The sequence below is a fragment of the Oncorhynchus mykiss genome, chromosome 6 (genome assembly GCF_057628025.1).
Source record: "Oncorhynchus mykiss isolate SJ-2025 chromosome 6, ASM5762802v1, whole genome shotgun sequence".
NCBI lineage: Eukaryota > Metazoa > Chordata > Actinopteri > Salmoniformes > Salmonidae > Oncorhynchus > Oncorhynchus mykiss.
The window spans coordinates 22,172,183-22,199,443 of record NC_143027.1 but is presented as its reverse complement, the minus strand read 5'-3'; the positions used below and the strand labels follow the sequence as shown (position 1 = coordinate 22,199,443).

General features: G+C 44.4%; 2 protein-coding genes across 3 annotated transcripts in view; one reads left to right on the top strand and one right to left on the bottom strand.

Annotated features, from left to right (window-relative positions):
* nr5a1a (nuclear receptor subfamily 5, group A, member 1a) overlaps window positions 1-2,798 on the top strand; it is a 14,481-nt gene extending 11,683 nt beyond the window's left edge. The window contains exon 6 of the mRNA XM_021605623.3: window positions 815-2,798. Coding sequence (XP_021461298.2) covers window positions 815-1,068 — 254 coding nt within the window. The 3' untranslated portion in view covers window positions 1,069-2,798. The remainder of the gene's footprint in view (window positions 1-814) is intronic.
* On the bottom strand, window positions 2,737-27,261 carry adgrd2 (adhesion G protein-coupled receptor D2). 2 transcript variants are annotated; one of them, XM_090237233.1, is made up of 27 exons: window positions 26,908-27,261; window positions 26,585-26,652; window positions 26,262-26,322; window positions 25,708-25,944; window positions 24,919-25,548; window positions 23,693-23,818; window positions 23,443-23,537; window positions 22,915-23,214; window positions 21,953-22,064; window positions 20,264-20,398; window positions 19,117-19,225; window positions 18,768-18,873; window positions 18,561-18,616; window positions 18,317-18,443; window positions 18,083-18,186; window positions 17,724-17,826; window positions 17,328-17,481; window positions 16,809-16,942; window positions 16,509-16,624; window positions 15,046-15,166; window positions 14,396-14,437; window positions 14,198-14,251; window positions 13,898-14,045; window positions 6,509-6,561; window positions 6,343-6,373; window positions 5,304-5,358; window positions 2,737-5,016 (listed from the first exon to the last, which is right to left on the bottom strand). In XM_090237233.1, exons 2-26 carry the CDS (start codon window positions 26,627-26,629, stop codon window positions 5,351-5,353), a joined length of 3,207 nt encoding a protein of 1,068 aa, XP_090093359.1. In that variant the 5' UTR covers window positions 26,630-26,652; window positions 26,908-27,261; the 3' UTR covers window positions 2,737-5,016; window positions 5,304-5,350. The 2 variants fall into 2 exon arrangements, with proteins under 2 accessions (XP_090093359.1, XP_036835507.2); XM_036979612.2 differs by having other exon boundaries at window positions 2,737-5,358.

The window sequence follows — 27,261 nt, the reverse complement described above, 5'->3', positions numbered from 1 at the left end:
CACAGCCATTGATATATGTTTTTTTTTATCCAGAAGGTTCCAACTGTTATCTGAACCAGTCCTTTATTTTCAGGTATACTCATAATTCAATATAGGGCCTTGTCAAAAGGCAACATTAACAAAGAAGACAACCTCACCCATTATTCTTTAATAGCATTCAATGGAACCTTAATGGATGGGTCTATCATTCAATAATCTGACTGACATTCATGCTGTGGCTTCTGCATATGGAGTGTGTATTGACGACAGTTGCCCAGATTCCCTTAAGCGACTGCTATTTAGCGCCAGCGAGCTGGGAATAAAAGGCTTTAGAATAATGAGAGCACTCGTCACATGCAGAAAATATTTCCCATCTCCGCTGTCTGTTTCATTCTCTTGCTCTCTCTCCTTCAATCAATGAGTCCGGTTTATCAGGGCAATTTAGTTGCCCTTAAGTGGTTTGAAAAGATTATTCAAAATATTTAATTACTGTGTGAATGGCTCTTCTGGCAGGACTCAGCTGATGCTGAATAGAAGTCCTTTATAGGGTCTAGCTATTGTCACATGTACACACACACACAACCCACAACCAACCCACAACCAACCCACGCTGTACAGATCCAATGTACCAAAAATTGAATGTTAGTAATAAACTGTTGCAATTTCAATGCTAAAGATTAGGCCTACACTTGATCTCAACAAGTAACTGATGCTGAGCCTTAACACAGGGATTTGAGGAACAGTTTCAAATAAATATATCAATATTATCCCATTTATGTGACATCTGCAGAGTAAATGAATCCCCTCTAAATCTCTTTATTATGTCCCTGTCCAGATGTGAAGCTGTTGGAGAACCAGGTGTTTGTGGAGAGTGTTCAGGAGCAGGTGAATGGGGCTCTGCTGGAGTACACTGTGTGCACCTACCCCCTGTATCTGGACAAGTTCAGCCAGCTGGTGCTGCATCTGCCAGAGCTGCGAGCCCTCAGCACCCAGGCAGAGGACTACCTGTGCTACAAACACCTGAGTGGGGAGGTGCCCTGCAACAACCTGCTCATTGAGATGCTGCATGCCAAGAAGGCCTGTATATGAGCACCACGCTACCATCACTGTACACCAGCAGACTGTCTGTGGGACCGATGGTGTGGAAGCAAAGAGGGGATTTATGATTACAGCTAGGAGAAGATGAGTTGTGTGTTTGTGTGTGTGCGTCCGTGCATGCGTGAGTATCCCCTCTGTCCAAGGTGTGTGTAAACAGAATATTGACTCATTGTTTTGGCAGTCCTTCTATTGTACATAGTTATAAAATGTACAAAGAAAGCTATGCTATGATACTGTGTGTAGTAAATGTAACATTTTGTTGAATTCAGCAGAGTGAGGTCTTATATCAACGTTATATCAGAGTTATAGGGCCACTTTCAGATGAAAGAGGCCCTATAACACGTCATTAAGACATGTCTTAGCCTTTCAAATATAGTGGAAGCACTACATTTATTTTAGCACTTGTTCCTTTGTACATTGTCACCAACTTTACCAAAAAATGTGGTATGTGAAAAATATGTTATGTTCAATATAGTTTTTTTCTATTCGATATTGATATTCTAATATATGAACTACACATATGTTTCAAGAATTAAATCTGCATACTCATATTACGTTTAATGACTGTCTGTTATCCCAATGAGAGATCGACTTAAAGTGATAGAAAGAGAGTGATACAGAGGAGAGAGAGGGAGGGGGAAGAGATGGTGTAAGAGAGAGGGAGGGAGAGAGCCCTGAATGTGGCGCTGATGTGTGGGAGAGAATGAAAGCCATCTTTGGCTGCAGTCGTCTCTTATTAACAGATTAATGGAGGACGGCCCCAGAAAGAGACACCCACGTGTGTGGACAGAAAAATGAACAACAAAGAAAGCAATCTCTTATTAAGTAGACGTTTTAAAAATGAATGTTCTTGGTAAGCTTAACTGTATAAGTCCTCTAGCTTCTTCTGTCCACCCGGACTACAGAGCCAGGTCAAGGATAGGGGGTCGTGCACTGTGGATGTGCTCCAGACATTTTGTACTTGCAGAATGAAGGAAAACATGCAATTGGCAATGTATGGAATGTTTGCTTTTCAAGCTAAATTTGAAAGAGATCTAGGAAAATCCAGTTGGATTCAAGTGTAAAGAGAAAATAGACTTATTGTACTTGAGAAATGGCAGGAAAATTGTCAGATGGAGCACAAAACATAGAGTATCAGGACGGCAAGGAATGAAATCAACATCAATAACATTTAACACCCACATATCCGTTTGCGTAATTTCAGCACATAGCACACATGAAGCAACATGTTTGAATTGTCTCTCGCATACAGACAAGGCAGGGTTGGCTCTTTTAACTTCTTGGAGACAATCAGAACACCTGCCTTAAGAGAACCCTGGCCTGTCTGTCTGAATATATTGACCTTTTTCTAACTGAAATGACTGTCATCTGTACCTCTTTGTACAGTGCATTTATATTGTGAAGCAGGAAAAGAAATGCCACAGTGAGGAATACATCAAGCTCAGATGTTTCACCTCCCATACTTTTATATTTCTTAAGGTTGAAGATGCTCATTGTGTAATTGGTTCTCTATATGTTGCTTTTGCTTCTGTTGAGTTTCACCTTATTCTGTGCAGTCCCAGTCTTGGATGTTTTGGTGAAGTGATGAGGTCTGTTTAAGATCTCATTCTCAAACTGTCTGTGATGGTCCACTTGGTTACAGAAACAATCAAAACATACTTTTCTTTAAATATATTTTATTGTAATAGCATCAAATCAATAAATGCAATTAAGTAAAGCGCCACTTATGTTCTGTCCATTTCTTTTGAACCATCCCGCTGTTGTTCAATGACCACGGGGGTCATATATACACAATACGTTCTTTTCAAATACTCTGGAGGCTATCCAGGATAGTGGTAGCAATTTATGAGTCATGACAAAGCAATTCATATTAAAGTGAAAGTCTATGGTTTTGGGCTGACAAGTCAGTGCTACTTCACAAATGCATATGTAAATGTCCATTTCAGCTAATGGCTACAAAGAAATATTGGAGGCCATTAACAGTAATTAAACAATACATTTAAGGAACGAAGTATAAGGGCTTTGGAAAAGCTATCATTTTCATACAAATCTTACAATGTATTGTTACAAAATCGATTGACTAGCCTGCTAATACTGTTGCACTCTAAGTCTAGGGGTCTTAGTCCTAGTTACATGGTCTAGAACCTGATTTAAGATGTGCACCTATGTGAGAAATCAGAGTATAAGGATTGTGTTGTATGTACATGTACCCAGAAGACAGCAACCTTACCTTTGGTCTAGGGCCAGCTCCTCCATGACCTCTTGGTTAGCCAGTCCAAGCAGATTTTTGATTGTTCAGAGGTGACAAAAATAAATATATGCAAAAAAACTAAAAACATTCCCAAGCAAAAGATTTGAAACAAAACCAAGGGCTCACATGGTTACCAAGAAAAAACATCAGCCTAACGGCTCTAATAGCTGTCTCAATCTCATTTCCTTGCACCTGTGCCCAATCAACACTTCATAAGGCTCCACAAGACTTCCTGGCTAAGCATTTGAACCAGGTTGTTGCTGCCCCCTGGGGATGAGGTGTGGAAGTGTGTGGCTGTGTGTTTGTCTATGTCCTAACAATAACCTTCCCCCATCTCATAACAATATATGTATAGAAATACAATTATATCAAACGACAATGTACATTATATTTGCCCAGCATATTCTTCTATTGGGACAATAAACAGTTTCATGCGATCATTTGAGCTGTACTGAATAATGTGTCTCGGTTCAGAGTGCACCTTTCTGCAGTGGAGATAGGGAGAGGCCAGGATTTCTGTTGCTTGTTGTAAGGCAGGATAGGCCAGGGCAGGGGAGGGAGGAAAGGCTTGGGGAGATAGCCAAGCTGCAGCTAGCACAGCCTCCAATACACATAGTGGTTGGTTGGTGATACAGTACTGTACAACAGGTGATAGGCTTCTTAAAGTCTCTTTATGAGCTGTCCAGACAGTGCACAGTGAGTTAGCAGCATATCTCTACTATATAATGCTGTTGATCTATGAGAGGATCTGTCATCCTACTATCCACGTTTTCACACTGACAACACAATCTTGTTGTCTGGTCATATAGTATCTTACAGTAGTATAGGCCTTTAATCATTGATTCAAAGTTTCCAGTGTTTACAGTGATGTCTACTGTTTAGTTATGTCTGAAAAAACAGTCATGTCTACTGTCTAGTTATGTCTGTAAAAACAGTAATGTCTACTGTCTAGTTATGTCTGTAAAAACAGTCATGTCTACTGTCTAGTTATGTCTGTAAAAACAGTCATGTCTACTGTCTAGTTATATCTGTAAAAACAGTTATGTCTACTGTCTAGTTTTGTCTGTAAAAACAGTCATGTCTACTGTTTAGTTATGTCTGTAAAAACAGTAACATCTACTGTCTAGTTATGTCTGTAAAAACAGTCATGTCTACTGTCTAGTTATGTCTGTAAAAACAGTAATGTCTACTGTCTAGTTATGTCTGTAAAAACAGTAATGTCTACTGTCTAGTTATGTCTGTAAAAACAGTAACATCTACTGTCTAGTTATGTCTGTAAAAACAGTAATGTCTACTGTCTAGTTATGTCTGTAAAACCTGTAACGTCTACTGTCTAGTTTTGTCTGTAAAAACAGAAACGTCTACTGTCTAGTTTTGTCTGTAATAACAGAAACTTCTACTGTCTAGTTATGTCTGTAAAAACAGTAACATCTACTGTCTAGTTATGTCTGTAAAAACAGTAACATCTACTGTCTAGTTATGTCTGTAAAAACAGTAACATCTACTGTCTAGTTATGTCTGTAAAAACCAAAATGACACATACACAAAAAGATGACTGTAAAAAAAAGACTGACGATGTGATAAGCCACTCTGCAAAAGAGAATGAAACTGAAGTCTGTATGCACACGACAAATGTTGTGTTGCCTCTCTGGAACAGCGATTTCCTAAACAGCAGATGGTTCCTGACCCTGGGAATGGGACACTGTGGTTGAGGAGGAGCTGTCGCCCTAAAAAAACGCTTCCTGCTTCACACGCTCTATGTGTGTGTGTGTGTGTGTGTGTGTGTGTGTGTGTGTGTGCACATCTTTGAGTCTTTCATTCTGTATGTGGGGTGTATGTGTGTGTGTGTATTCTATATGTGCAGTATTTGAGTGTGTGTCTATTTACATCATCTACAATATTTGTATGAGAGAGGATGCATCTATTGTGTGTATCTGTTTGTGGTATCCACTGTGCAATTCCGCTTTCTACCCACCAGGTTATATGATAAATGTGCCTTTGTGTCCAATTCCAAACATTCCATCAGCAGCCTGTTGTAACAGAAAAGTAACACAACATGTATTATTCTATCAACACATTATGTCCAATATAATAGATTATTCTTTCTTTGCAAAAAAGAAAACTACAGACTAGACCTTGTAAAACCTTCATTATTGCCCCAACACAAAATATTGGGTGGATTGAGTGTGTGTGGGTGCGTGCCTGCGTGTGTGTGTGTGTGTGTGTCTGTTTGTATGTGTGTGTGCGCGTGAATACGTATGTGTGTGTGCATACATGCGTGTGACACAGTCAATCTGTGGGAGCAGGTGTTTGAGTGGATGATCGGCCTGATTGTCTAACTACTGAGGAAAATGATGTTTCCTATTGTTCTGACTGTCAACATCGGACCCCAAGTGCCACTCACACACCACCGATCAGGTGTTTGCCATAAAAGAGAAAACATTCAGCAAATCAAAGGACAAACTTTCACCTCTCTCCTTTCTGATAATTAGATTGACACTATAAGGTTCCATCTGCGTTTTTTGTCAAAATGTAGTTATTAATATAGCCTTGTTCTGTTCAGTGTTCTCAACTTATATAGTACTCTAGATACCCAATTCATGTTGCTATGTTCAAAAGAATACACAATCAAAATTGCTGACACCATTCAAACCGATTAGGATTCAGAACTTTAAAGCCAATTATCTCAGAATCCTCTTTTTTTGCAGATAGAACCTTATAGTTCCAGGCTCTCGAATGACCTGGCCCACTTCAAAAACCAAAAAAGAGCTGCCAATATGTTTACAAAACACACACCTGATGTTATTACATGTAGTCAAAATAATTGTCCAATCAAAAATCATTTCAATCTGAAGAAAATACAGATACTAACAGAAGGGGATTAAATGATGACCAAATTGTCAGTAGACAATGTAACCTGGTTCCTTATTGTATGTGTGCCAGCCACATTATTTTTAATAAAGCAAGATTAAATGAAAGTCAGATTCAGCTGCCCTAGCAAACGGTGAAAATACCTGAGGGCTTGAAAGCAGTCAGTTGAACCACCTGGGAAAGTAAAACAGACGTGTTGATGTCTGGGAGATGGATCAGAATTCGTCAAATACACAATGAACCATTTAGGAGTGATGGTAGGCCAAATAAGAGGATAGAGTCTCTATAGATGCATAATACCAAACATACCTGGTTTCCTGATGCAGGTTTAAAGGAGAAACTACTTTCTTTTCCAAAACTCTCTGAAAGACAAAAAGGCAAAATCTCACATAGATGCATTTATTCACCTGGTACTAAAGGAGAAGTTTACCCAAAATCATGAATCCAAGTGATTCCATACATTGAAACTAGTTCAGTGGAGTTTGCCCTCTCCCCCTCTCTCTCCCTGTCGTGCTGTACTGAAACAGCTGCAAAAGCAGTTCAACTGACTGGTGAAGTTGCTGGATGCAGGCCTCGCTTTGCGCTGTTGCCAATTAATTCATGATACAGAAATCTGCAAATTGTGGACAAATTCATTGTATTATTGAAAGCGTACTGCGGAATTAGCTATTTTTTGTCAATAGTATCATCGGTTTTGAATCAGGAAATGTTTACTTTTCCACCCAAAACATTAGCGATTATTTTACATCATAATTTGATATATCCGTCTGCACAGCAGCGGAGATGGGTGCCGTAATCACAGATACAGGTTTTTGTAAGGACAGTGAAGTGAAGACTACGTTAGACATTAGTTATACAAAGTAAACGACAACCTCCAAAAATGTCTGACGACCAAAAAAAAAGCTACTGGAGGGGTGCTGATGGTGTCGTCGCCTGAGTATTCGGACGGAGAATTGAGGCAACTTGCAGCAGTAGCTGGATCACAGCCCCAACCCATCTCCAGGATCAACACAGACGGTGGTGCAGTTGTGGCAATTTCGCTCCAATGCTGCAAATAAAGAACGTTTGTGCTGCAGAGAGAATTTGAATAAATGACTACAATTCTTACAGAAATGGAGGAACATAATGATGATGCGAAGCAGTTGGTTTGCTTTTGTGACCAGAGGGATTTTGCTGCCCTCATAAACTATGGTGTCCTGAAATGTTTTTTTATTAAAAAAACAAATTGGAGCGCACATCTGTTTCAGCTGTGCCAAATGGAGAGTTATCTAACGAGTAAGTAGCTAAACTTTACTTTATTGCATGACCGCTTATAATAAACCTCTATGAGCAAGACCGTTAGTGGGTTTTACATTATCCCAAAACACTATATATCACATGTTTATTTATCAAAATGTTTTTGGGATATTATACTCTGCAATGTAAGGTGATTTTAGGTTTATTGTTTCTCAACCCGCCCTGTCATAAATACATATTCTAACCTGTAGAGAACCCAGGTCTATATGTCTACATGATATGATGCAATGGCAATAACACAATAAGAACCCTTCAGACAGGCTAGTCTACCTACCTCCAAAAGCTGGCGTTGTCGCCTTCTCTTCTCAAATGCGCCTTTGTATTTTGGCACTGCTGTATCTTTTAGTATCCTTCAGTTTCCTGTCCCCATCATTTCAGATTGCATATCTTATTCATATACATCCCCACTGAAGTGCTTGCTACACGCATGTAGCAATGCAAGGTTGGCTGCAGGAGTATTTATATTGTGTTTACTATTTTGAATTGCTATTAACCTTCTTCTGCATCACTCCATATCTTTTATCAGAACACCGTGACATTTGGTGGCTTCTTCCCTTGATTTACTATAAAGTGCAGTCAGGGACCGGACATCAGCCTGCTCTTGCTGCCATGTCTTTTTCCACTTTATGTAACTAACTTTACAAATTATTTTTCTTTTTCTTTTCTTCTTTTAACTTTCACACCAGGTTCTTTCTCACCCCTTAAAGAATTGAATTTGTGACGTCAAGCTCCATATAAGGGTATATTGGGACTTTTTTACATAGCACGGTCTACCCCATGAGGACACACGTGCGCAATTGTTAGACATCGCCGCTGCTGTGGCAGTCGGCTAGATAAGATAATTGTCATGTATTGTCATGTTGTGTCTTGTTTCTGTCCTTTCCCTTCACCCTGTCTCCCTCTGCTGGTCGTTATTAGGTTACCTTTTCTCCCCCTCTTTCCCCCAGCTGTTCCTTGTCTCCTCCTAACTACCTCGTCACCCCTTTTCCCACCTGTTCCCTTTTTCCCTCTGATTAGTCCTCTATATCTCTCTCTGTTTTTGTTCCTGTCTTTGTCGGATTCTCGTTTGTGTTACTCATGCCTGAACCAGACTATCGTCGTGTTTGCTGCAACCTTGTCCTGTCCTGTCGGAATCTGCCTGTCCATCTGAGCCTACGTGTGTTTCGTCATTAAAGTAACTCTGTTTTGTTAATTCGCTTTTGGGTCCTCATTCACGCACTCTAACAGAAGAATCCGACCAAGAATGGACCCAGCGACTTCGGATCCTCTCCACTCTGCCGTCGAGATCCAGGGAGCGATGCTAGGCAGACACGAGCAGGAATTGTCTGCTGCTCGACATGCCGTTGAGACCCTGGCCACCCAAGTCTCCAACCTCACAGAACAGGTTCACCATCTCCGCCTCGATCCACCGGCCACTTCCAGGGCTTTCGAATCTCCGGAGCCCAGAATCAATAACCCGCCGTGTTACTCTGGGGAGCCCACTGAATGCCGCTCGTTCCTCACCCAGTGTGATATTGTGTTTTCTCTCCAGCCCAACACTTACTCCAGGAGCACTGCTCGTGTCGCCTACGTCATATCTCTCCTTACTGGACGGGCTCGTGAGTGGGGCACGGCAATCTGGGAGGCAAGGGCTGAGTGTACTAACCAGTATCAGGACTTTAAGGAGGAGATGATACGGGTTTTTGATCGATCTGTTTTTGGGGAGGAGGCTTCCAGGGCCCTGTCTTCCCTATGTCAAGGTAATCGATCCATAACAGACTACTCTATTGAGTTTCGCACTCTTGCTGCCTCCAGTGGCTGGAACGAGCCGGCTTTGCTCGCTCGTTTTCTGGAGGGTCTCCGCGCAGAGGTAAAGGATGAGATTCTCTCCCGGGAGGTTCCTTCCAGCGTGGATTCCTTGATTGAACTCGCTATTCGCATTGAGCGACGGGTTGATCTTCGTCACCGAGCTCGTGGAAAGGAGCTCGCGTTCTCCGTTGCCCCCCTCTCCGCATCACTACCATCTTCCTCTGCCGGCTCGGGTGCTGAGCCTATGCAGCTGGGAGGTATCCGCATCTCGACTAAAGAGAGGGAACGGAGAATCACCAACCGCCTCTGTCTCTATTGCGGTTCCGCTGGTCATTTTGTCACTTCATGTCCAGTAAAAGCCAGAGCTCATCAGTAAGCGGAGGGCTACTGGTGAGCGCTACTACTCCTGTCTCTCCTTCAAGATCCTGCACTACCTTGTCGGTCCATCTACGCTGGACCGGTTCGTCAGCTTCCTGCAGTGCCTTAATAGACTCTGGGGCGGAGGGCTGTTTTATGGACGAGACCTGGGCTCGGGAACATGACATTCCTCTCAGACAGTTAAGGGAGCCCACGGCCTTGTTCGCCTTGGATGGTAGTCCTCTCCCCAGGATTCAGCGTGAGACGCTACCTTTAACCCTCACTGTCTCTGGTAATCATAGCGAAACCATTTCTTTTTTAATTTTTCGTTCACCTTTTACACCTGTTGTTTTGGGCCATCCCTGGCTAGTTTGTCATAATCCTTCTATTAATTGGTCTAGTAATTCTATCCTCTCCTGGAACGTCTCTTGTCATGTGAAATGTTTAATGTCTGCTATCCCTCCTGTTTCCTCTGTCTCTTCTTCACAGGAGGAGCCTGGTGATTTGACAGGGGTGCCGGAGGAATATCACGATCTGCGCACGGTGTTCAGTCGGTCCAGGGCCACCTCTCTTCCTCCACACCGGTCGTATGATTGTAGTATTGATCTCCTTCCGGGAACCACTCCCCCCCCGGGGTAGACTATACTCTCTGTCGGCTCCCGAACGTAAGGCTCTCGAAGATTATTTGTCTGTAGCTCTTGACGCCGGTACCATAGTCCCCTCCTCCTCTCCCGCCGGAGCGGGGTTCTTTTTTGTCAAAAAGAAGGACGGGTCTCTGCGCCCCTGCATGGATTATCGAGGGCTGAATGACATAACAGTGAAGAATCGTTATCCGCTTCCTCTTATGTCTTCAGCCTTCGAGATCCTGCAGGGAGCCAGGTTTTTCACTAAGTTGGACCTTCGTAACGCTTACCATCTCGTGCGCATCAGGGAAGGGGACGAGTGGAAGACGGCGTTTAACACTCCGTTAGGGCACTTTGAATACCGGGTTCTTCCTTTCGGCCTCGCTAACGCTCCAGCTGTCTTTCAGGCATTAGTCAATGATGTCCTGAGAGACATGCTGAACATCTTTGTTTTCGTTTACCTTGACGATATCCTGATTTTTTCACCGTCACTCCAGATTCATGTTCAGCACGTTCGATGTGTCCTCCAGCGCCTTTTAGAGAATTGTCTTTTTGTGAAGGTTGAGAAGTGCACTTTTCATGCCTCCTCCGTCACATTTCTCGGTTCTGTTATTTCCGCTGAAGGCATTAAGATGGATCCCGCTAAGGTCCAGGCTGTCATTGATTGGCCCGTCCCTAAGTCACGCGTCGAGCTGCAGCGCTTTCTCGGCTTCGCGAACTTCTATCGTCGTTTCATCCGTAATTTCGGTCAGGTGGCAGCTCCTCTCACAGCCCTTACTTCTGTCAAGACGTGCTTTAAGTGGTCCGTTTCCGCCCAGGGAGCTTTTGATCTCCTCAAGAATCGTTTTACATCCGCTCCTATCCTTGTTACACCTGACGTCTCTAGACAGTTCGTGGTCGAGGTTGACGCGTCAGAGGTGGGCGTGGGAGCCATTCTTTCTCAGCGCTCCCTCTCTGACGACAAGGTCCACCCTTGCGCGTATTTTTCTCATCGCCTGTCGCCGTCGGAACGTAACTATGATGTGGGAAACCGCGAACTGCTCGCCATCCGCTTAGCCCTAGGCGAATGGCGACAGTGGTTGGAGGGGGCGACCGTTCCTTTTGTCGTTTGGACTGACCATAGGAACCTTGAGTACATCCGTTCTGCCAAACGACTTAATGCGCGTCAGGCGCGCTGGGCGCTGTTTTTCGCTCGTTTCGAGTTCGTGATTTCTTATCGTCCGGGCTCTAAGAACACCAAGCCTGATGCTTTATCTCGTCTCTTCAGTTCTTCAGTAGCCTCCACTGACCCCGAGGGGATTCTCCCTGAGGGGCGTGTTGTCGGGTTGACTGTCTGGGGAATTGAGAGGCAGGTAAAGCAAGCACTCACTCAAACTCCGTCGCCGCGCGCTTGTCCCAGGAACCTTCTTTTCGTTCCCGTTCCTACTCGTCTGGCCGTTCTTCAGTGGGCTCACTCTGCCAAGTTAGCCGGCCACCCTGGCGTTCGGGGTACGCTTGCTTCCATTCGCCAGCGTTTTTGGTGGCCCACCCGGGAGCATGACACGCGTCGCTTCGTGGCTGCTTGTTCGGTCTGCGCGCAGACTAAGTCCGGTAACTCCCCTCCTGCCGGCCGTCTCAGGCCGCTTCCCATTCCCTCTCGACCGTGGTCTCACATCGCCTTAGATTTTGTTACCGGACTGCCTTCGTCAGCGGGGAAGACTGTTATTCTTACGGTTGTCGACAGGTTCTCTAAGGCGGCTCATTTTATTCCCCTTGCTAAGCTTCCTTCTGCTAAAGAGACGGCACAAATCATCATCGAGAATGTTTTCAGAATTCATGGCCTTCCGTCAGACGTCGTTTCGGACAGAGGTCCGCAATTCACGTCTCAATTTTGGAGGGAGTTTTGCCGTTTGATTGGGGCTTCCGTCAGTCTCTCTTCCGGCTTTCACCCCCAGTCTAACGGTCAAGCAGAACGGGCCAATCAGACTATTGGTCGCATCTTACGCAGTCTTTCTTTTCGCAACCCTGCGTCTTGGTCAGAACAGCTCCCCTGGGCAGAATACGCCCACAACTCGCTTCCTTCGTCTGCGACCGGGCTATCTCCTTTTCAGAGTAGCCTCGGGTACCAGCCTCCGCTGTTCTCATCTCAGTTCGCCGAGTCCAGCGTTCCCTCCGCTCAGGCTTTTGTCCAACGTTGCGAGCGCACCTGGAAGAGGGTCAGGTCTGCACTTTGCCGTTATAGGGCGCAGACTGTGAGGGCTGCTAATAAGCGTAGAACTAAGAGTCCTAGATATTGTCGCGGTCAGAGAGTTTGGCTCTCCACTCAGAACCTTCCCCTTAAGACCGCTTCTCGCAAGTTGACCCCGCGGTTCATTGGTCCGTTCCGTATTTCCCAGATCATCAATCCTGTCGCAGTTCGACTTCTTCTTCCGCGATATCTTCGTCGCGTCCACCCGGTCTTCCATGTCTCCTGTGTCAAGCCCGTTCTTCGCGCCCCCGCTCGTCTTCCCCCCCCCCCCCCCCATCCTTGTCGAGGGCGCACCCATCTACAGGGTCCGTAGGATTTTGGACATGCGTCCTCGGGGCCGTGGTCATCAGTACCTAGTAGATTGGGAGGGGTACGGTCCTGAGGAGAGGAGTTGGGTTCCCTCTCGGGACGTGCTGGACCGTGCGCTGATCGATGATTTCCTCCGTTGCCGCCAGGTTTCCTCCTCGAGTGCGCCAGGAGGCGCTCGGTGAGTGGGGGGGTACTGTCATGTATTGTCATGTTGTGTCTTGTTTCTGTCCTTTCCCTTCACCCTGTCTCCCTCTGCTGGTCGTTATTAGGTTACCTTTTCTCCCCCTCTTTCCCCCAGCTGTTCCTTGTCTCCTCCTAACTACCTCGTCACCCCTTTTCCCACCTGTTCCCTTTTTCCCTCTGATTAGTCCTCTATATCTCTCTCTGTTTTTGTTCCTGTCTTTGTCGGATTCTCGTTTGTGTTACTCATGCCTGAACCAGACTATCGTCGTGTTTGCTGCAACCTTGTCCTGTCCTGTCGGAATCTGCCTGTCCATCTGAGCCTACGTGTGTTTCGTCATTAAAGTAACTCTGTTTTGTTAATTCGCTTTTGGGTCCTCATTCACGCACTCTAACAATAATAATATAAAATAATCGCAAATATTTTAGGTTGAAATATACAACTTTCCTGACTCAAAACCGATAGAACTTTTGACAAAAATAGCTCATTCGGCAGTACGCTTTCAATAAAATAACACATTTCTGAATAATGAATTCACTGGCAACGTAGTAGAGTGAGGCCTGCATCCAGCAAGTCACAAGTAACGTGACCCATTTTTGCAGCTGTTTCAGTACAGCACTACAGGGAGAGAGAGGGGGAGAGGGCAAACTACAAACTCAACTAGTTTCAATGTATGGAATCATTTGAGAGTTTTGGGTAAACTTTCCTTTAATGCCTTTAATGGCATTCATGTCAGGTATGTTGAACACCTAAGTGTAATATCCAGACTGCATGCCTCCTTGCACCACAACCCACCACTACCCAACCCAACCCAGCCTACCCAAAACCAGACAACCTGACCCACCCCAACCCTCCACAGCCCCAATCCTAACTCCAACCCTAGAGCCACCCACCCCACTCTGGCCAGCCTCTCCTACCGCTCTTGATGACCAGTGAGGTGGAGGTGGTGCTGCCGGGGCCTGAGATGTCGCTGGTCTCTGGGCTGGAGGGAGGTGGCAGACTGTGGGTCCACGTCTGGGCTGGACCCCTCTGGGACGGCAGAAAGCTGATTGGCTGGGAACAGTTCTACAACCAATGAGATTGCATTGAGAAGTTTACATGACGCTGTCTGATTGTGTATTCAATGCATGTTCATCCTGAATTAGCATAATGTTTTTCTCCCGGTTGAGAATAATCAAAATGTTAGTACGGATGTCGCTGTATGCTTTTTGGCTCACCGTGAAAGACAAAGCTTTCCTCTTCTCTTTGATCCTCTTTATGGCATTCCTCACCTTTAAGAAAAGCAGACAATACCCTCAGTACTCAGTACTGCCACTAACGTGTTTATCATTGTCAAATGGTCGGCATGCCACAGATAGACAACTGCATTCTGAGAGAAAGAAGCCCCGCTGAAACAGAGTTCTTAGAAAACATACCTCACTATTGTAAACCGCATACACCAGGAATATGTACAGGCCCTACAGGAAGGAAAAGACAGAAGACAATGTACAATATAGTGAGTTATTTCTATGGACCCTTCAACAGCCTAAGTATAGTTTGAGGATGATGAGGTTTACCTCCCCTTTCTCCGGATGAAGCCTCACAATAAATCTAAATTAACTAGCAGCTCTCTGAGGGTTACTCCGGGGCCATGGCCAGCTCATTCACATGAATTAACAACCATGCAGAAAGCTTATATGAGAGAGAGAGAGAGAGAGAGAGAGAGAGAGAGAGAGAGAGAGAGAGAGAGAGAGAGAGAGAGAGAGAGAGAGAGAGAGAGACCGCACAGAGACAGATAGCGAAAGAGAGGTAGAGGTAGAAAGAGAAAAATAGAGGGGAAGTGCAGAGTACCCCCATTTGATTTATAGGTCTTATCAGGAGTGTGATGGGTAGAGAGGTGGAGATGAATCTGGCGAGGGGCCAGCCTTGAGCCCTGTCCTTCAAAGGTCCACCCTGAGCCACCCTTTCCCACACACTACACTGCTCCCGCGGCCCACCAATCGGCTTATCTAGCCCATCTCTCTCTCTTGCTCGCTCTCTACAAACTTTTACAGACAATGATCCTTGAAATAATGGCTTTTCTCACCTGGAAAGCATTGAGAGCGATGAAGACATAGGCCACCATCATGGATAGGTGCACCAGGACTCCACACAGCCAGGTAAGGCCCAGCACTGGCAGTAGAATAAGGACTGGTCGCGTCACAGCCCTGCAGACGTCAGACTGTCAGTATAGTACACACACCCACTAACGCACCGACCCCACACACACACTCTCCTGGCAGGACTCAGCTGATGCTGAATAGATGTCCATTATGAGGTCTAGCTATTGTCACACACACACACACACACAACCCACAACCAACCCACACACACACACACACACACACACACACACACACACACAAAATGTAGTTATTTGACAACCACAGCTATACTTGATGCGAGTGTATTCAATTTAAATTAGTAAAAATAATAATAATAATCACATTACATTATTATCATGTATGCTCTGTGTCTCTGATTTGTTGTCATCCTGCTGCACCTGGGTCAGGAGATTGAGTTCACGTTGAACTCTGTCTACAAGGACAAAGTGAGCAATTCCTCTTCTTCCTTTGCTTTTTTTCTCAATTGAGTCTTTTTTCCAAACGTGTGACATCTCATCACATTCTTAGGGGAACAGATAGACTGCGGAGGTGGCAGAGATGGCTTGCTTACTCCTTCACTCTCTTTACAAGGAAATGAAGAGGTGATGATTGAAAATAAATATCTCAATGAAATACTGTCTTGGTGTTCATAGATGTGCAGTGTGCACAATATCATTGTTTTATTTATCTTGTCTCTGCATGTGGGCAGCTAAATATGAGTATGGCATGTTTAGACCCTGTCTATATTGGGACAGGACTGAACCCTATGCCCTGGTCCCTGTTTTAGAGTCCACATTGACCAGACAATGAGCTCAGTGAAAAGCACACAGACCAACACACACCCACACAGTCTGCCTCTCCGTCTCTCTAGGACCAGGTGTTAGGCTGATAAGACCTATAACAACTCCCACTACTTCAGACTCAAACTACCTCATTCTCATGCAGTTACAGGCACTCTGTTTAGTTCCGTTAAGTTTGGCTGTGTGGATCGGTCACTTGTGGATTTGAAAATCACCTATTCCACAGATTGTGCTTCAAAGGAAAATTCCTCTGACAGCTCTCTGTCTCGTTGTATCGCACGTATAAAACATACCATTAAAAGCCACCAAGTGTTGGATGTTGGGTTTCAGAATCAAAATACAATGTATGTGTCCTAGGTTTGCATGTGCGTAAGAGAGCAGGAGAGTCAGGGAAAGAGGGCGAGAGACTGAACGAGAGAGAGATTGAATGAGAGAGAGAGAGAGAGAGAGAGAGAGAGAGAGAGAGAGAGAGAGAGAGAGCGAGCGAGAGAGAGAGAGAGAGACAGAGAGAGAGAGAGAGAGAGAGACAGAGAGAGAGAGACAGAGAGAGAGACAGAGAGAGAGAGAGAGAGAGACAGAGAGAGAGCGAGAGTGTGGTGACTCACCAGGTCAGGTCGAAGGTATGGAGTTTAGATGCTGAACTGGGAGTGAGCATCTTTGCGCGACGACGAGCGCTGGACACTGTCACAATGACTACCCGGCAAAGCACCACTGCATTGACCTAGGAGTACACAATGTCTTAGAACAACTGATGGACATGCCATATTGTTGCTGCATGACACATGTATGACACATGAATAATCATCACAGGTGAGCACACACACACAAATGCACACACACACATGCAAATGCACACACACACACACAGTAAAGTGAAGAAACACAAGTATAGCAAAGCTACATACAACCAATATAAATAGAACAGGTCCCACAAAAGCCCAAATCATATCAGTCTCCACATTGAGCCAGCAGTGATTGTCTGCTTTGTACTTGTCCAAGGATATCGTCACGGTTACACCAACAATCACAACAGGTAGACCTGCAAAAAGAAAGCAACAATATGATTTTTTAAAGGAATATAACACAGGAATGTCTTTAATGTAGAGAGTTGACATTGCTGTGTTACAGGCACTGCAGTAGACATCATTCACCAGCCATTCTATTTATTCTGGAAAAAAGTGAACACCTCAGACAGCTGGCCAATAGATGAGCATCTTATAACACATCATCATGAGTGTGTTTAGCTATTTGAATAAATACACTCTTCCAATGTGGTCAGTAGGAACACAGCCTTTGGTCTAGATGAGTTGTGTTCCAGACAGCACTGTGCACAAACTGGGCTTGTAGGATATAAGCCAGTGTCTTGTGTGACTGGATGAGTCCTGTGTGGAGTGTATCAGTGTTATTGCTGTAGTGGGTTTTACCCCAGCCGATGGAATAGTACATCTTCATCCTCCGGTCCTCGCTGATGTTGACAGACACCACCTTACTCCACAGCAGCAGCCCCTCCACCAGCATCCAGGAGAAGGAGGCCATGAAGAAAAAGTGCAGCAGGGCCGTCACCACCAGACACGCCCCCTAGTGGACAGGAGGGACAAAGCATTGACACACTTGTCAGCCATTTAAGTAACACACATATAGAACCGTGGTCTAGAGAAGAGAATGGAGTCCTATTATACTTTCAACGACAAAAGCAGATAAAAGCCTACAGGCACATGGATTTCTGACCCTATGCCCTCCTCTAGTTCATAGTACCCATAACCATACAGAGAATGAGATGTTTGAAGACAGACAGAGCTACTGTACGTAAAGAGTCCCACCTCGTTAGCAGAGGCCCAGTCACTGCACATTAGCAGCAGCTCAGCTATTCCCAGAGCCACGATCAGGTTCTTATGGACAGTGGTGCGGTCAGACTTAGGAACTCTGAACCCACACCACACCAGGCCAGAGGGGAGAGGGGAGAGGGGAGACAGACACAGAGAGATGATCAAGGTCAGACCAACATGCAGCTCGTCTGTGAGTCAGTAATCATACATAAATACTAAACACAGCAGCAATGGGTCTGCTCAGCATGGTAAAGAAGACATATTGTACAGACAGAGCTAATCATTCAAACAAACACATGTCTTGTACCCTTCACATGCTAGTAGATTATTCCCTGGAGCAGAGCACCACTCACCCTACAGCAATGAAGAGGATGAAGGTGAAGAGTAGGCCACACAGGGACACTCCACAGCCAATGAACGTCATCACCTGGAGGGCTTTTTCATTCTCTGGGCTCCTCTGACACACACACACATTGTATTTATCAGAAACTAAAATGATTATAAGTGTCTGTTGACTATTCTCTATTGAGTGCACTATTTCACAATGTGGAATGTGAGGACTTGTGGAGGATAGAATGGACCTTTACCTGGACTTCATAGACTTGCATCAGCAGGGCAAAGTTGGTGGTGTGGTTGCAGAAGCAGACAGTGGAGTCGTATTGTTTAGAGATGACCTCACATCCTCTAGTAGACCACCACCCCCCTGCCTCTGGCCTAGAGAGGGACAACAGTTTACACTTTCATCACAATGTACGGTAACCTTTACACTAATGATTCAAACACTGATTTCTATTGATGTAATGGCAGAACATTTGCTGTCATTATACTTACATCAGATCAAAGTCCCAGAATGCACAGACTGGGTCATACACGGTCCCTACAGGATTCTAAAGGAATCAATGGAACAGGACATCCTTTCACACTTACAGTAAAGGACAGACATATGGAGGAGAACAAGGGGCATATCATATTCTCTGTGAGCGAGGCAGAGGTATATAGTGTATAGAGGAATGTGTTCCATGTGGGTGTGAGACTAACCTGAGCTCTGTGTTGGAGCTGGAAGCGTACAGCCATGCTGACAGGCTGTCCGTCACCCAGGACTGTAGTAGAGATGACAGAAGAGCCCAGGATGGTGCCCAGGTACCTGACACACATAGCAAAGCACAGGCCGTATAGTTACAGTCACACATAAGGCTGGATATCAACACTGGCTTATGCTCAGTAGGCACTAATGGAAAAAAAAGTCTTAATGGAAAATGAAAAGTAATGTACTTAATGGACTGATTCATATCTACAGTAATTCATGAAAAAAAGTGATTTCTTCTCATTTCGTGCCTGGTCAGTGTCACCATAACCTAAAACAGTTCAGAGTTCTCGTCTTCCCTACCTCTGGATGCCATCGGTGACGATTGGAAACATGGTGATGTTCTCCTCTGAGTTGAAGAGAGGCCGCAGGGAACTGTACCACGTGTTCACCACAGTCACCATCTGGAAGCCTGCTCATACAACATCCACATCCACATATACAACAACATCAACATCCACATAAACAACAACATCAACTTCCACATAAACATCAACATCCACATAAACAACAACATCAACATCCACATAAACAACAACATCAACATCCACATAAACAACACTTCTAAGAACACTAGACAGTTTAACAATGCAGCACATAGTGGAAACAATAACCAGCTAATATAGATTGTGAATAGTTGTATGAAGTCAAGTGGTACTACGGATGGATGAAAACATAATGTCTGTACCATGCATTGATAAGTGTGTACTAGTACATACACTAAGAACACCTGCTCTTTCCATGACATAGACTGACCAGGTGAATCCAGGTGAAAGCTATGATCCCTTATTGATGTCATCTGTTAAATCCACTTCAATCAGTGTAGATGAAGGGGAGGAGACAGGTTAAAGAAGGATTTTTAAGCCTTGAGACAACTAAGACATGGATTGTGTATGTGTGCCATTCGTTCATTCAGAGGGTGAATGGGCAAGACAAAAGATTTAAGTGCCATTGAACGGGGTATGGTAGTAGGTGCCGGGCACACTGGTGTGTCAAGAACTGCAACACTGCTGGGTTTTACACGCACAACAGTTTCTTGTGCGAATCAAGAATGGTCCACCAACCCAAAGGACATCCAGCCAACTTGACACAACTGTGTGAAGCATTGGAGTCAACATGGGCCAGCATCACTGTGGAACGCTTTCAACACGAAAGGCTGTACTGAAGGCAAACACGGGGGGGGGGGGTGCAACTTGCAACTCAATATGAGGAGTGTGTTCTTCATGCTTTGCACACTCAGTGTTCAAACAGTACTTGATAAATTCTTGGAATGTATTTTAAAATCCTGCTTCACTACTGTAGGTGTGTTTACTGTTAGAGGAATGCATGTTTGAGACTGTAAAGTAGTCGGCTGGCTATGATTGAAGGAGTGCATATTCTCATCTAGACACAGTACAGCTACAGACAGCACAGTTACAGACAGTACAGCGCTCTCAGGGATGTCTCTCACCGTTGTCATGGAGATCCTGCATGTTCTGTGTGGGGACTGAGATGCAGTCTATGTTGGTGTTGCTGTCCACCACTGGACCACAGAACTTAGACCCACTGGATTCCTCTCCCAGACTCTGCTGCTGGACCTCCAGCTCTGAATGACAGAAATGACTATTCTCAGTGGAATCAACTATAGGAAGAGGAAGGGTTGTAGTCACAGCAGCACATCCTACAAAAAGTGCTAATGAGTAAACATGCAAAGGACAGAAAGGCCTGTACACTGTATGCTCCTACATGAGACCTGATGAAGACAGGTCCACTGTGGATAGGAAGGTTGTCATTAAAGGTGGTATAAGGAACATACATGGTGTAGTGGGCAGGCCTAGCTGTCCTTTTTGTATTATAGTAAGAGGAACAGCTAAGTGCTCCATAGCGGTTGGTAAATTACATTGTATTGTAGCAAGATGCCTGTGTTAGGCTATAGTAGGTCTAGAAGAACAAAGGAAAGAACAAGTATGAAGCTCATGTGGCGGGGTCCAAAGAGGTCCAGGTTTCTCTGAATAGCAGTATACGCATTACCCACATGAAAAACTATTATATTATAAACTGGGTGTTTCGAACCCTGAATGCTGATTGGCTGACTGCCGTGGTATATCAGACTGTATACCATGGGTATGACAAAACATTTATTTGGACTATTCTAATTATATTGGTAACCAGTTTATAATAGCAATAAGGCACCTCGGGGGTTTGTGGTATATGGCCAATATACCACGGCTAAGGGCTGTATCCAGACACCCCGCGTTGCCTCGTACATCAGAACAGACCATAGCTGTGATATATTGGCCATATACCACACCCCCTCGTGCCTTATTGCTTAAGTATACTATTGTATAACTACTACAGTATTCACTGTAGTGCTTTTGTGGACTTTACTGTAGTATTCATTGTAGTATTTCTGCAAACTAAAGTCAGCAAAAAGTATTTACTGTAGCATACTGTAGTATTTACTCTTTACTACAGTATAAATTATGTAGTAAAGGAAAACTGTAGTATATAATATAGTAATTAACGTGGTGTTTTCGCAGAGTGTACTATAGTGTGTTATTTACTGTAGTGTTTCTACTGACATGACTGTAGTATTTACTATAGTGTTTTTGTTTTATTATCTTTGACATAGAAGTACAGGCTTTGTCCTTCAGGAAACCTACTGGAATATATTAAAAGAGCAACATGTCCAGAACCTGTAGGTAGGCTGGTACTGTAGGTAGGTAGGAGTGGGGTCTGAGCAGATAGTTCAGAGCTTCTGCTCTTTTCTATAACCTGTAGGTAACACAATATATGGTCTATACTTGGCATGCATGTTTCTCACTTATGGGTGGCACAAATTGAGATTATGGGGTGGGGATTGGGTAGGGTACAGTATGCACTAATTAGTATAGTATTCTACAGTATACTAAGTTTACTACAGAATTATATAGTAAGTACTGTAATATTCTATAGTATACTTTAGTCTTTTTTAATGTGGGTACACAAAGCAATATCGAACCAATAAAAATGTTAAGTGGCTAATTCTGAATTAGCCACTGGAAGATGTTATCGTTTCAATATTGCTTTGTGTAGTATGTCTGCCCACTCTCTCAGCCTTTCAGAAAAACACAGAACACACTGTAACAGTCTAGAGAATGTACTGTACTAAGTGACTTACTGATGCTGGAGCTGTGAATGAGCAGATGGTCGGTTTCTGCCATCAGCCGAGTGCTCAGACTGGTCACCATGCGGTCAATACTCCTGACCACAGTCATCGGTCCACTCACCACCTGGGGCACGGGGCAGGGATTAGGGTATGGGGTTCATCATAGCAATATACTGGTCATTGGTAGGGCCCTGACCACGTGACCTGACCAGGATATTAAGCCTATAACTAGGACACAGAGTTTGGTCAGCTGGTCAGGAGACTCCTGGCTGTAGTTATTGGAGAAGAGCAGACACTGTGAGTGAAGCAGTGCTACGTGGGTGAGGAAAGCCACAGTGTTTCAGTCCTCTAGCTGCTCTAATACATTCAGTCTGGCTGTGTTGTGCTGCTGTGACCTTGAAGGGTAGAAAGGCCTGGGAGAGAGGAGGTGGGTGAAGTGGGGGAGGCGAGCGCTGCATCAATATAAACACTTATCATATGGCTACCACTAGGATACATAGACATATAGTATACATGTTCTACGTAATTGTTTTGGATGGGTCTGTTAACCATAAAAGCACACAGTGCTTCCTTTAAAGAACATTCAATATTGTCTTTGTTGGATATTAAATAAAAATTGTTCAGAGATCATAATAGTCTGTGAAAAAGTGCTGCAGCAATATATAAATTAGACCTGTTACATTTAGTGTATGTGCAATTAAGATTTATCAAGATTCAGCCTTATGTGTTCTGTACATGTACACTAACTAATTAAGCCAAGCGTAACCATTCATTTGATAGTTTCTCGGTCATTCACAGTATACATCTTACTGTCCTCTAGTGGAGAAATGCTAAAATCATACTCCAGTAGTCATGTCTACATTCTTAACACCTTGTCTCTGCCTCTTCCTGTTCCCAGTCATTGCTGTAGTCTGCCACTCTGGTACCTGATGTAAACAGGACTTCGTAAATCACTTTAAATAATTGATTGATACCTGTTTGATGGCCTGCCACTTGGGGACGTTGTCCTGGCTGATGATGCTGTCAGCCACAGTGATGAAGGTGTGGCTGAGCTCCCCAGCGCTGTTGGTGGCCCGGCTGTGGTTCCCCTCCGTGGCCATGTCTGTGGGCACGTCTGCAGCCCGCACTAGCAGTTGGACCAGGGACAGCATGTCTCTAGGCTGCAGCCCCTCTTTGGTATCTTCCAGGGCCTGCCTGGACATGTTGAGCAGACTGGACACCTGACCCCAGCTCATCTGACCCCCTGACTGCTCCCCAATCACACCCTCCACACCCTGATGACACACACACATGCACACACGCACACACACAAATACACACAAACACACAAAAAGAGCAGAGGATGTAAAGGAAATCAAAAATTGTAGATCAAATCAAAAATTGGACATCATTTTCTGACAGAACAAAGTTAAATTGCTGTGTCAAGTTAAATAATTTAGAGATCAATCATAAATGTCTTAATCCTGACAGGCAACCAGTGATTTATAGTAATCAGTCTTTACCTGTGTTCCATTGGAGAGCTGCATGAGGAGGTTCATGAAGGGACTGGGATGGGAGCTCTGTAACTCACTCAACCCCTTCATCTTAACATAGCGCTCTGTAACAGAGAGCCATGTGTCAGAAACAGTCCATGGTTCCTCTCTGATGTTTTGTTAGGTTATTTAGTCACAAACTATGTTTGCTATGTTTGTCACAGTACGTAAGTAATGGTCTAGGCCTATGTATTGGCGGTCTAGATAGTAGTTGACTCACCTCTGCTGGTCCTGCAGATGAAGGGGAGTGTGGTGGAGCAGTCTGCAGAGCTGTACAAGGGGAGCTGTTGGCTAGACCAGCCCTCTAGAGCCCTGCAGCCCTGCATCTCCCTCTGCCTGTGGACCCCTGCAATACAACACAAAGACATACAGCATGAGACAGCTCCAGTAACTACATAATCAGTTTATTATTCTACTAAAGTTAATGGAAATATATTTAAATGACTTATTTGCGGCAAGTGAGCTCTTGATTTTATAACACCTTTGTTTACTCCATGGTCCTCTAAGTATCTGGTTTAATTTAGCATGCCATAGCATAACATGTTTCAAAGCAATTTACATGTTTAAGTAAAATACTATCATATTTTCATATTCATATTCAACAACCTTTGAAAAACACAGACAATTACTTGCAATTAATTTAACCGTGTTTGAAATTTTTACTGAAAATGGCTGCCAACAAAAAGCCAGTCAACTTGTTACTTACAGAAATGGAATCCCTTTCGTGGCGGTTTAACGTTTTGTTGCTTTTCACTATTGAGTAGAGCTCCATTCTCTTCGTAAAGCACATACGTCATACTTGTGTGAATCCCCCTCCTCTGCCCTCCACATGGCCGTTAGCCAGTGAACCACGCAAACCAGTTTCCTCTCCCCCATGACTCTCTCTCAGACAGACATACTGGATGTGTTCAGGCAGACAGCCACTGGTTTAACTGGCCTCTTTTGAGGTAGATCACCCAGAATGATTCAACAACCAACTGACAGGGGACTGGGAACAATCGCAACTGCCTCAGTATTGGATTAGTAATAGCTTTGGATTGATCTGGAAGAAGGACAATAGGTTTGCAATAGAAAGCTCTATAAAGGTACCATATCAGAATTAAAAAGCTATGTGAAAGAAACAAAATACCTACATTCTGATTTTAAATCTGCTGGAGGCCACCCAATAATGTATTCTGAATTTTGTGTGTGAACAAATCCTTCTTCAATGGAAAGTAGGCTACCTAACTAGGACCAAGAGACCACAAGGGGCATGTGAAACAAAATGGCTGACACTAAGTTTAAACGGCCAAGATTCAACTGCTAAGATGACAATCAAACCAAACAAAAAATACATCAACCTTGAATCAAAAGCACTGATAAAAAGCACATCCAATAAAGATCAGATTACAGCTATATTTTATGTAGGGATCTCTCATTGTTGTGTGAGTGTTGGTGCAGTCTCACCTGGGCAGAACAGATTGGCTGACACCTCTTTTACCACTGGGTGACGGGTCATATTATCAATACTCCAGGTAAAGATAGCTTTCTGGGTCAAAGGTGAGCAGCCGTCCAGGGCACGGAACTGTCTCTGCTCCAAGGATGTGTCCCAGACATTCAGATCTGTGATATTCCCTACGAAGGGTTCAGTGAAGTTCCCTCCAAATGAGTCCTGGTCCTGCCCCAGGATAAGTATGCCCTCTCCATGTATGTCCCTGGGGGTGTTAGTCCTGGAGCCCATGGCCCCTCTCTCCCCGTCCACATAGATGGCCCAGTGGCCGTCAGCCTTGCGCCAAGTAACACAGAGGTGGTGCCAGGCCCCATCATTGAGGAAGGAGGCCTTGTAGGGGAAGTGCTGCCCGTGGACAATGAGCGCCAGCAGTATGCGTCCTGTTCTGTCCACCTGCCCGCGCAGCTGGAACTCATTGGTGAAGACAGGTGCGGCGTAGGAGTACATGGTGGACACCTGGTCCCACTGGGGGTCCCACTGCACGCGGACACACACGCTCACCGCTGGCAGGGCCGGGAACATCATGTTGACACGACCGTAGCCCTCCTGAGAATCCCTGGGAAAGTTCAGGGCTTGGAAGAGCATGTCTAACAGGTAGAGACAGAAGAAGATCATCACGCTCTATGCTGGCCTTGATCACAACACAAAGCCAAGGTATCGATCATCATTTATAGACAACTTGATAGAGTGGAAGAGATTAATGCAATATGGCATCAAGACATAGGTGTTGTAGTTGCTAAACTCACACTGTTTGGCTAGTGCCAGAGGCCTGCTCGTTGGTCTGTTGGGGTCCCTAACCCACATGGGTCCATGCAGGCCTGCCCGCCTCTGGAGCGCCAGGGTTCCCTCCTCATCTTCAGGCTGGCCCAGGGTGGTGAGGGAGCTGAACTGGCCGCTGCAGAAGCTCTCTGCCTGGGAGAGGTCCAGGGATACGTTGACCAGCTGGAACACCCAGTCTGATGTTTGATGGACCAGACTGCCCTCTGTCATTATCAAATCAAATCAAATGTATTTATATAGCCCTTCGTACATCAGCTGATATTTCAAAGTGCTGTACAGAAACCCAGCCTAAAACCCCAAATAGCAAGCAATGCAGGTGTAGAAGCAGGTGTTATGACCACAAAACCACAAATAGGCATGGATCACACTTTACAGGAACTCCTCTATCATCTCTTTGAGCAAATCTCTATGGAAACAACAGGGAAATGACATGATATCCTAAAGACATTCTAGCATCATACATCAGGTTGTAAGAGTTGCAGCCATTGCATTGAAAGTGATTGACAGTTCCAGAACTCACCACCGGAGTCCATCTCTCCTTTGTCTGGCCCCGGTTGTGTTGGCTCACATTCACACAGCACCTACAATAGAGGAAACATTTACTCTGCTTTATTCTGTTGGTTAGTGCATAGACATGTAATATCCTTGATATGTACTTATCCAATGAACTCAGTATAGAAACAAGCAGAACCATGGAGTCAAATGAATAGTTGTGTTTAGCCTATGAAACGTATCAGATCTACCAATACATTAATTAATATCTACAGTAAAACACTGAAAACAATGAATGGATTCATATTCCATATTATTTAATTTTATATATAAGAAAGGAATAGACATTACCACTATGCAACAGAGCAGGAGCCCAGACAGGAGGGCTCCAGTCATCTCTATGTCTCAGTGTTCCACAGCTGAAACAAAACACAATGCTAACTGGTCTCTGCCTTTCAGGAGACACTGAGGTTTCTTCAATGGATTATACTGTAGCCTCTATTCATATCAAAGATTCATACCAATACACCTCTGTTCAACAATACAATGACTAACACAGTGCAAAAACATACTGTATAAACAATATTTGAAGTGTTATAGATATTATACTATATTTTGTGTATATTTCAAAGAGAACCACTTCAAATAAAATAGCGATAGGCTACTTATCTTACCGTATAACACACATCAAAGTTACCCTAGACCCACACTGCAACAGGTGATGTCCCCTTATTTGTGTTACTGGGCTTACTGTAGACTCGTAGAGAACAGACTGCTCCGACTCCAGCTCTTACTGCCTAGTGCTACTCCAAGGCTGCTGTAACTCTCCTTAAATACTGAGGATCACTATTCTGATTTCCTGCGTGTGCTCTGACCATTGTCCAGTCTAGTCAGTTCATCCACTGTCCAGCCGCTTTATAGCCTCCAGTATCTCCTGCCTGACTGGTCTCTATGGAGAAGTCTCTGCTGTGCGTTGTGAGGAGCATCTGTCCGTTGCCTTTCTGTCCAACAGTCAACCTCTGCCTTCA

What these genes read in the sequence shown, in the direction of transcription:
- adgrd2 (XM_036979612.2), bottom strand. Translation starts at nt 26,629, where the DNA reads ATGACTGGAGCCCTCCTGTCTGGGCTCCTGCTCTGTTGCATAGTG. An exon ending in GCAGGATCTCCATGACAACG is followed by an intron (nt 19,226 to 20,263) that starts GTGAGAGACATC and finishes TTGTATGAGCAG; the next exon opens with GCTTCCAGATGGTGACTGTG. An exon ending in CTCACTGGTCATCAAGAGCG is followed by an intron (nt 6,562 to 13,897) that starts GTAGGAGAGGCT and finishes TTTGTCTTTCAG; the next exon opens with AGAGTTTTGGAAAAGAAAGT.